The 9,787-nt window shown below is 39.6% G+C and overlaps 1 protein-coding gene across 2 annotated transcripts in view; it reads right to left on the minus strand.

The window, feature by feature from the left end:
- Rabep1 (rabaptin, RAB GTPase binding effector protein 1) overlaps positions 1-9,787 on the minus strand; it is a 94,739-nt gene that overhangs the window by 32,099 nt on the left and 52,853 nt on the right. For both annotated transcript variants that reach the window (XM_013347302.2, XM_005349649.3), the window contains exon 8: positions 5,161-5,292. In XM_013347302.2, the coding sequence (XP_013202756.1) occupies positions 5,161-5,292 (132 nt within the window). The remainder of the gene's footprint in view (positions 1-5,160; positions 5,293-9,787) is intronic.

Raw genomic sequence — 9,787 nt, forward strand, 5'->3', positions numbered from 1 at the left:
GGAAGGAAGGAAGGAAGGAAGGAAGGAAGGAAGGAAGGAAGGAAGGAAGGAAGGAAGGAGGTACAGTGGCAAATCCTACAATGAGTGTATAGAAGGTGGTCAAGGGCAGCATGAGCAAGAAACATCAGTATTTGTGGGATGAGCAAAGGAAAGTATAGCCAGGAAGAAAAGCAGATCATACTGTGGAGCTAAGTTTCAAGTAAGACGTAACAGGGAAGGAGCCAAAAGCATGCAAACATCACATAACTCCATCTACAGGAGATGTCCAGAACATAGAGACATAGCAGACGGATGGGAAGAGGCATAGGGTCTCTTCTTTGGTGATAACAGAAATGTTTTCAAACAAGAGAGAGGTAGAAACTGCTACTTCTATGCATATGCATATGCACTCATATCAACTGTAAAAGAAACGTATGTGGCAAAGGCAGTCTGGTCTACAAGAGCTAGTTCCGGGACAGGCTCCGAAGCTACAGAGAAACCCTGAAACCCTGTTTCAAAAAACAAAAACAAACAAAAAAAGAAAGTGAAAAGCATTCCTGGGCCACCAAGACAGCTCAGCTTTTAGGGGCACTTGCCACTAAGTCTGATGATCTGGGCTTTTCCTTCAACCACATGGTAGAAGAAGGAAACCCAATTTCACACGTTGCCTCTTACCTCTACACATGTGTCAGGAAACATATGCTCCCACCCAGATAAATAATAAATAAAAAAACAAAATATTAATCTGTGGTCTTTGTAATATATGATTCTACAATGTTTAACATTATCTTAAAAATGTTAATGCCTTTAAACTTAGTCTTTTCCTAAGGACTTAAGTAATGACATACATTACAGTGATTATTTTTGTGCAAAAAATTTATATCATTACAGTATTAATGAAAACATTTACAGCAGCAAAAATATAACCAATTTGTTAAGTGCTTTATTAGCCATGCTTATTTGCTATAGGCAGAGACTATCCCAGCACTAGCTACTGCCTGCTTGGGGATAATCCTCACATGCAAACTGGACAATATCAAACCCATACCCCCAACCATTCCTTTATCAAATTTTCACTAAGCTATTATTTCCCCTGCCCCAAATCACCCAGGTAGGTCCCAAATAACTAAAGCAAGGGACCCAAAGGCTGCCAGAATTATTCAAACTAGTCAGTCCTGAGTTTCTCCCTGAGCGTATAAGGCATGCTATGGCTCTCATTTCTAGGAGAACCATGAGCTGGGGATGCATATCAGTGCACAACACTTGTTTAACACATACTAGGTTTGGGAAGAAAAGACAGAAAAGTGTAATAGCAATCTGTTCCAAAGGGACTGACATCTTCTGGCTGTCAGGCACCCCATAAATTAAAACCTGGTGACAACATAGTAGGAAAATGGCCAAAGGGATTACGGTACATTTTCATATTAAAATTCTATTAAATGGGTTAAAACATTTTAAAGGCTCCAAAACCTTCAAGTAGTGTAGCACAAATAACTAAAACCCAGAGACAAATATTGGGGTTCAAGCTGAAGATCAGAAAAGCAAAGCAGCCAAGCCACTAGAAAGCTCTTACCTCAGACAAACACAGGGGTGATCCTGTACTCAATGTGACTGCAGACTGCAATGCTCTCCACCAAACCTCAGGCTGACTGCACTGAACTCCTATATTCTTCTCTAGTACTGAGACTCCCAATGACATTCTAGTGTCATCCCAAATGCTGGGATCTTGTGTGAATTCTCTTTTAGACTGATTCACTCTCCAGTAGCCCAGGGTGGCCTTGAGTTCTGGGGATTAAAGGTGTGTGCCACCATTGCCTGGCCTCTAGTAATTTAGCTCTGTACTGTGATCTTCAGGAAAGTTTTATTTATTAAAATACAAATAAAATACCACTATACAGTAGATTTAAATGAGGAGGAACATTCATAAGCATGCAGTCACATGTAGAGTATGTTTGCAAAGTATCAGCCAGGCATGATGTCACACGTCTTTAATTCTAGCACGAAGCCTGAAGCACAAAGCTCAGAAGTTCAAGGGCTTCAGCCTGGGCTACACAAAGGTTTGTCTCAAACAAAATAAAGCAAAGCAAACAAACAAAACAAATGGGAACGTATTTATGTTATCTTTGGAAAAGAAAACAGAAAAAAAGAGAATGACGCATGCCAAAATATTTAGAGATATTTTCTCTGGGTGGTCAACACATTATTTTCATTTGTATGGTCGGTCCTGCACTTTGGAAATGTTCCATAATATTTTCCTATTACTTTCATAGTGAAAAAGTATATTCAAAGTACCAAAAAAAGGTGACACGGGAGGGTTCAAAAATATTAAGCATACTTAGTAATTAAATGTCCAAAGCATTCCATATTAATTTTAATTTACAAGCCAAATTAAATTATCATGATTCTGAACATAAAATAATTTATTCAACACTGAATATGAAAATTATCAGGTCTGGAAGTTGAAAACTCGCATATACACAGCGGAGCTGAGACTTGCTGCTACCAAGAACTAAGCGAGAACCTCACACACACTAGTCAACACTCTGCCATGGAGCTGCATCCTTCAGCACAAAGTCTAAAACACACTTTAAAGGCTGGGAAATGATGCGCGCACTATGAGAAGGCTGTTAAAAACAGAAGCAAAAATAACAGAAACACTACTTTATAAATCACAAGTTCTTCTTTCCTGTTTTCTAAACATTCCTGGAGAGATTACTGCATGATGCAAATGTCATGTACTATTTGGCTGAACAAAAAGAGAACATTCTTCTGAGAGTCTAAGCGGCAGGTGGTGGCGCACGCCTTTAATCACAACAGAGGCAGGTGGATCTCTGTGAGTTCAAGGCCAGCCTGGTCTACAAGAGTTCCAGGACAGACTCTAAAACTACAGCAAAACTGTTTTAAAAAACAAAAAAACAAAAAAAAGAACCGACAATCAGTCCTTAGCGTGTGCTCCAGAACAAACAAAAATGTACAAAAACAACAGCATCATAATTTTTGGTGTCTGTTAAAAAATTTTTAAAAAAAAATCTTTTCTAATGTCAAGCTATCAATAAAGATGAAAATATAAGCCACCAGGAACCGTACCACACATGGCTCAGAGTAAATCTGTAAACTAAACAGAAACAAGATATGTTAGGAAATGTACTCAACCTGTCTGCAACTATTCACCAGCTGGGAAAGGAGGTCATAGTTAGGGGAATGTGTATGACGAACCCGCACCTTCCCAATGCTGGAGATCAAACCTGGGCCCTACACATGTTAAGCAAGCACTCTACTGAGTTGTACCTGTGGTCATTGTAAGTATGAAATCATAAGCAACAAGGATAGGCCATAAACACAAGTATGGGCCACAAACAGCCAAGCCTAAGCAAGAAGGGCCATTCAACTGGAAAAGAGGGTCTTTAATTTTGATTCCAAAGGCACTAGGTCAAGAAGTATCTCCAGCCGGGCGGTGGTGGCGCACACCTGTAATCCCAGCACTTGGGAGGCAGAGACAGGCAGATCTCTGTGAGTTCGAGGCCAGCCTGGTCTACCAAGGGAGTTCCAGAACAGGCTCCAAAGCTACAGAGAAACCCTGTCTCAAAAAAAAACAAAAAAAAAAAACAAAAAAAAAAGAAGTATCTCCTTTATTAAAAAGGAAGCATCAGCATGAGCTATGAAGGATGAGCAAGAAAATTTTAATAGTCAGACACCAGAAGGCAAGCACTCCAGATGAAGGAACCAACATATGAGATGGGCAGTTTGGCACAAGAGAATGACTAATATGGCTATAAGGAGACTCTTTCTGGCCCAGAGAAATAGATAGACCAGTAGGTAAAGGCACTTAGTCCAAAGACCTAAGTTTGACAGCCCGGTTCCACAAGACGAGAAGAAACAGTCCTGACCTTAACATGCAAGCTGAGTGCTCCCCACCCCACCCACTACATATACTAAAATAAGTATGTTTGCAGCTGGCTTGCTTGTTTTAAAGAAAACCCTTCTTGGGGCTAAAAAGGTAGCCCAGTGATTAAAAACACTTGCTGCCCTTGCAGAGGACCTGAGTTTGGTTCCCAGAGTCCATGTCAGACAGATCATAACCACTTTAAACATTAGCTCCAGAGGCTGTGATGACCTCTTCTAGACTCTGTAGGTACCCGAACACATGTATAAACCCACATACAAAAACATGTGTGCATAGACACCCAATTTTAAAAATTAAAATTAGAAAGAAAATTCTTCTTGCAAATGGTTTCAATAGTCTATGTAAAGAATTTCTACTCAGTGATGTAGGTTATGATAGCCAGTGGTGGTTTTGCATACAAGAGTGGTCTGGCTGGGTGGTGGAGGCGCATTCCTTTAATCCCAGCACTCGGAAGGCAGAGACAGGCAGATCTCTGTGAGTTTGAGGCCAGCCTGGTCTACAAGAGTTAGGCTAGTTCCGGATAGGCTCCAAAACTACGAAGAAACCCTAATAATATCTCAAAAAAACAAAATAATAATAATAATCTTTAATAAACCTCCAATTCTGCTTCAAAACAAAACAAAAACCTTTTCATTTAAGGACCTATTCTAATGTATGACATCTTGGAAATGAGATTCTGGTAATTTTAAGTGGTGAATGAAACTTGAGTATGTTTTCAAATAGTGCTATAATGTTACAAGAGCAACTAAAAACAAAGTTGCCATATTACCAAATTTTCACCTATATACATTTCACATAGACAAAGTGTCCTGGTTAGTTTTCTTCCGGTTGACACAAGCCAGAGCCACTTGGGAAGATAGACCCTCAATTCAAACAAAGAAAAAATACTCCCACCAGAGCACCCGCCTGTGGCAAGCTTGTGGGACATTTTATGGATTAACTGATTTGTGCAATAGCCCAATCCATTGTGGGCTGTGTCAACCCTGGGCAGGTGGTCCTGGGGTGCAAGCCAGCAGCTGCACTTTTCTATGGTCTCTGCCTCCTAGTTCCTGCCCTGAGTTCCTGATGGAGAGTGACCTGAGAATTGTAAACTAAAACTGCTTTTGGTCGTGGTGTTTAATTACAACAATCAATACCCTCACTAATATACAAGGTAACTGACTAGTACCGAAATAAACCAAAAATTATGACATTATGTATAAAATTTTTTTTAAATATTGTTTCTTTGACCCCTCAGTCTCTCCCCACAACACAGAGTAGAGTAACCATAGATTCACCTCTTCTTGTGATAACGCTGTTGACGATTCTTCTTGAGTTAAAGCACACACTAATGGTACTTTTACTTCTTCTTCAGAATCTGTTTTTTTGTTATCTTTTCTCTTATTAAGCCTCTGTTGTTCATCTTCCTCCTAAAAGCAAGAAAAACCATTATTTAGTTATACCCAAGTAATCTATACGTAAGAGTCATACAGTTCTTTGACTACTCACAACAAGTTAAAATCAGAGATCTTTATGAGAACAGAAAATTAGAAACAAGATTATTTGTTCTGTAATCAGTATATGGGACCTCACCATCTTACTACTGTAAGCACTGGTGTGGGAGGTCCTTCTATCTGTGTGTTTCTTTTCTTGGTTAATGAATAAAGAAACTGCCTTGGCCTGTTGATAGGGCAGAACTTAGGTAGGTGGGGAAAACTAAATAGAATGCTGGAAGAAAGGAGGCAGAGTCAGAGGAATGCCATGGAACCGTCAGAGACAGATGCTGGGAATTTTACCCAGTAAGCCACTGCCACATGGCAATACACAGATTAATAGAACTAAGTTAAATTAATATAAGAGTTAGCCAATAAGAAGCTAGAGCTAATGGCCAAACAGTGATTTAATGAATACAGCCTCTGTGTGGTTATTTCGGGGCTAAGCTAGCTAGCTGGGCAGCCGGGACAAACAAGCGGGCCCTCTTCCTACAAAGCACAAAGTAAGAAAATCAGAAAGTAACTTTTAAAAAAGTACACTATGATAGTAAGGCAAACAAAGAAAAAGCAACTCCCTTCTACAGATAATCCAAAACAGGAAAACTACATAGGACAATCCCATCTCACTACAGAAAAAAAGAAAAGTTAGTCTGACATTAGACTCCCATTCAAAGTATATACAATCGCTGGTACTACTGATGGTGGTGGTAATCCCAACAATCTGGAGGCTGAGGTAAGACTCACAAATTCAAAGTCAGGCTGGGCTACATATGAGATCCTATCTGATGAGGGGGGGGGGGGAGAGGAGGGGATAAGGGAGACATAAAAATACAAAAAGATGATCCAAGTTCAAGTAATAATTTTCCCAGCAAAGATGACTACACTTTTTTCTCTCTAGTGAGGAGAAACAAACATAATTACAAGAACACACAGAATTGTGCAGGAGGAAAAAGCACAAACTGGTTTCATTTAAAGGAGCCAGCAAAGAGAACCCAAAGGATGTAATTGCTAGCGCTGAATCTTAAAACACAATAGGATGTATTTGCAGCTAAGTAAGAGATCACCACGGGCTCCAGGGAAAAATAAAGCATTTATAAAACACAGAGGCTTAGAAGAGTAGACCTGTGCCAGCAAAAGACTGACAAGACTGCTAAGTGGGTGGGTACACAAAAAGTGAAGGCCAGGAACAAAAAGGTGGGTGATTAAGTAATTAAACTGGACTGAACTGCTCTATCTGGGGCACTGCCATCACCTCCTCGGCCTGCTTCTTAATCTACAACACAAGGATGGCTATGTAATACCTCCTCACAGAGAGTGTTTGTTTGTTGAGCAATGTTTGAGATGAAGTTTATAAAGCCTTGGCACACACTAACACAACAAATATTCAAGAAGGGCTTCCACATTGGGGGGGGGGGTACACGCCTTTAATCCCAGCACCAGGGAGGCAGAGGCAGGTGGATCTCTGTGAGTTCAAGGCCAGCCTGGTCTACAAGAACACAAGAATGACTTCCACAATAGGCTCCAAAGCTACAAAGAAACCCTGTCTCGAGAAACCACAAAAAAAAAAAAAAAAAAGAAAGAAAGAAAATGAAGGGCTTCAGCAATTATCTTCAAAGTAAAAGACTATTTATGAGATAAAAATCTATACTTTAAGTATGAGTTAAAAGAAAAAGATTTAATATAGAAAATTAAAAAATAAAAATCTAACCTAAGTCACAACCGGCAAACTAAAATACTTTAATACCTAGGAAAGTTGAGAACACTTTTACACAGCTATCCTGGGGAAATACTTGAAGATATATACAATATGCCAAAGGGTACTAGTTGTGACACTATCTGAAACTACAAAAGAACAAGACTAGAGGTGGCTCTAGAATTCCACTACAGGAGAAGACTAAGTCAATTATGGTTCCTCCACTACTAGTTAACAAGAGAAGACAGAGCTAGAATAAATACACATACCTGGAATAAAGCTTTTGGGAAATTAAGTTATAAAATAATACTTAAAAAGCAGTGGGAGATGTCAAGGAGGTTTTTTTTTTTTTTTTTTTTTTTGGTTGAGCACTTGATGTTATTTCATTTATATTGAAAAGAACTTTTTAGACTTATTCATTTTATTTTGTTAGTGGTTTCCCTACATGAATGTATGTGTACCACCATGAGTGCCTGATACTCTCAGAGATCAGAAGAGGAGGTCAGGGCACCAGATTCCCTGGAGCAAGAGAAGGTGATAACTACCATGTGGGTGCTAGAAATTGAACCTAAGACCTCTGCAAGAACAAGTGCTCTTAACAACTGAGCCATTTCTAAATCCCTCCCTTTGTATTTGAAACAAGCAACTTTTTCTATGAGGAAGCGTTTAGTTAACTGAAGCAATTTTCAAATAATGAGAAACAGAACATTCTGAACATCTATGACCTTCCACACTCTGTCCTCTTACTGTTTGGGCAGTGAAGTTGGTTGTGTGACATAACCTAGGCTATCCTTGATAGCATGATTCTCCTGCCTCAATCTCCAAAGTGCTGGAATTTGAGGTGTAGGGCACCACTCCCTGCCTCTACCCTATCAAATTTTCAGAGCAAAGTTACCAAAAATTTGGCCTACTCTGAAAACTCAGAGTCCTAAGAGAACTGCACACTACTGAGAACGTTTTCCCATAAATACATATTGCTGCGTCCTTCAGTCTCCAAAGAGGGTCACTGGTAGATCAGTTTCTTTTTAGGATGAAATAATTCAGGAAGCTGGCCAAATCCTTCAAGTGTTTTGTGTTCTGTTGAGTCGAGTCTTCCTACTCTTATACTCACCGCTCCCCAACTGCAGACCCAGGGCTGGGGCTGGTTAAGTGTGTCCCACCGGATCTGTTCGGCTACTTTGCCACACTGGGGTTTGTTTGTTTGTTTGTTTGTACAATAATCATAAACTGGTTGGCCTAGGAGCTCAGGCTTCTTATTAATTAATTCTTACATCTTAAATTAGCCCATTATTCTTATCAGCAAGGTATTCTTACCTTGCTTCCTCTATGTCTAGGTGAGGACTGCAAACTGACCCTTTCCTCTTCCCAGAATTCTCCTGTTCTCATCGCCCCACCTATACTTCCTGGCTACTGGTCAATCAGCATTAAAACAATACAAGACCATATTCCCACAGCAATTCCTCCTGCACTTTTTTTCTTCAAAACAAGAGCTCTGAATCTAATTTCCTTTGTTCAGCTTTTTTTTTTCCAGAATATTATCCATAACAACTTGTAACCAACACTCTAAATAAAGATAAATATCCATATCCATTTTTGGAGGAATGCAGGCGTAGTTTTCCAGGCTACTTCCTGCTGATTGGGGATGCTGATAATCTTACAGGGAGCTAAAAAAAATTTGAATTATGGTCTAGTCCTGACTGGAGTATTCTGTGAGGCTTGGTCATCTCAGCCAGCAGTCTTGAAACTGTACTGGATGTATAACTTAGACATCTAGGCCATACACTCCTATCAGAGATTTCTTAGGGGGGGTCTTCCTTGATGGAACATGATTTTTCTTAACACAGAATGAATCCACAGTGTGTTTAAAAATATATGTAGGCTTGGGAGAGAAAAGAAAAAGGATAAAGTCCTTAAAATAAAAAAGAAAGACAGTAGTTGGGTGTGGTGGCACACACCTTTAATCCCAACACTTGGGAGGCAGAAGCAGGCGGATCTCTGTTAGTTCAAGGACAACCTGGTCTACAGAGTAAGTGCCAGGACAGCCAAAGATACACAGAAAAAACTATTATCAAAAAACCAAAAAATAAAAATAAAAAAACAGAGTTTAAAATAAAGCCATGTAAAGATAAAAAATACACAGAGAGTCTGGATACTGTATGTTATTATGTTGTCTTTGAATTGTTTGATGCTGAGGAAGGAGCAACAGCTGCTAAAAGACATTTGATTATAAATGTTGCTGGATTAATCTAACATGTATTTTGAAAATGCCTTGACTTCAAAATTTAAGTCATACAATATGTTACTTTGGAGAAGACGTTTTGCTTTTGCTTCCACAGGAAATGAGAAGCTACTTTTTTTTTTTTTTTTGGTTTTTCGAGACAGGGTTTCTCTGTGGCTTTGGAGCCTGTCCTGGAACTAGCTCTGTAGACCAGGCTGGTCTCGAGAAGCTACTTTTTTCAAAGTAACATTAAAAATAAAATCAGTAAGTGTAGAGATGTTGTACAATGGGGCAGCATTTGCCTAGCATGAACAAGGTTCCTAGGTTTGATTTCCCAACATCAAAAATGTATGATAGGGCTGGAGAGATGGCTCAGTGGTTAAGAGCATTGCCTGCTCTTCCAAAGGTCCTGAGTTCAATTCCCAGCAACCACATGGTGGCTCGCAACCACATGGTGGCTCACAACCATCTGAAATGAGGTCTGGTGCCCTCTTATGGCCTTCAGGCATACACGCAGAAAG

Source organism: Microtus ochrogaster, chromosome 7 (genome assembly GCF_000317375.1).
Source record: "Microtus ochrogaster isolate Prairie Vole_2 chromosome 7, MicOch1.0, whole genome shotgun sequence".
In the NCBI taxonomy this organism is placed as follows: Eukaryota; Metazoa; Chordata; class Mammalia; order Rodentia; family Cricetidae; genus Microtus; species Microtus ochrogaster.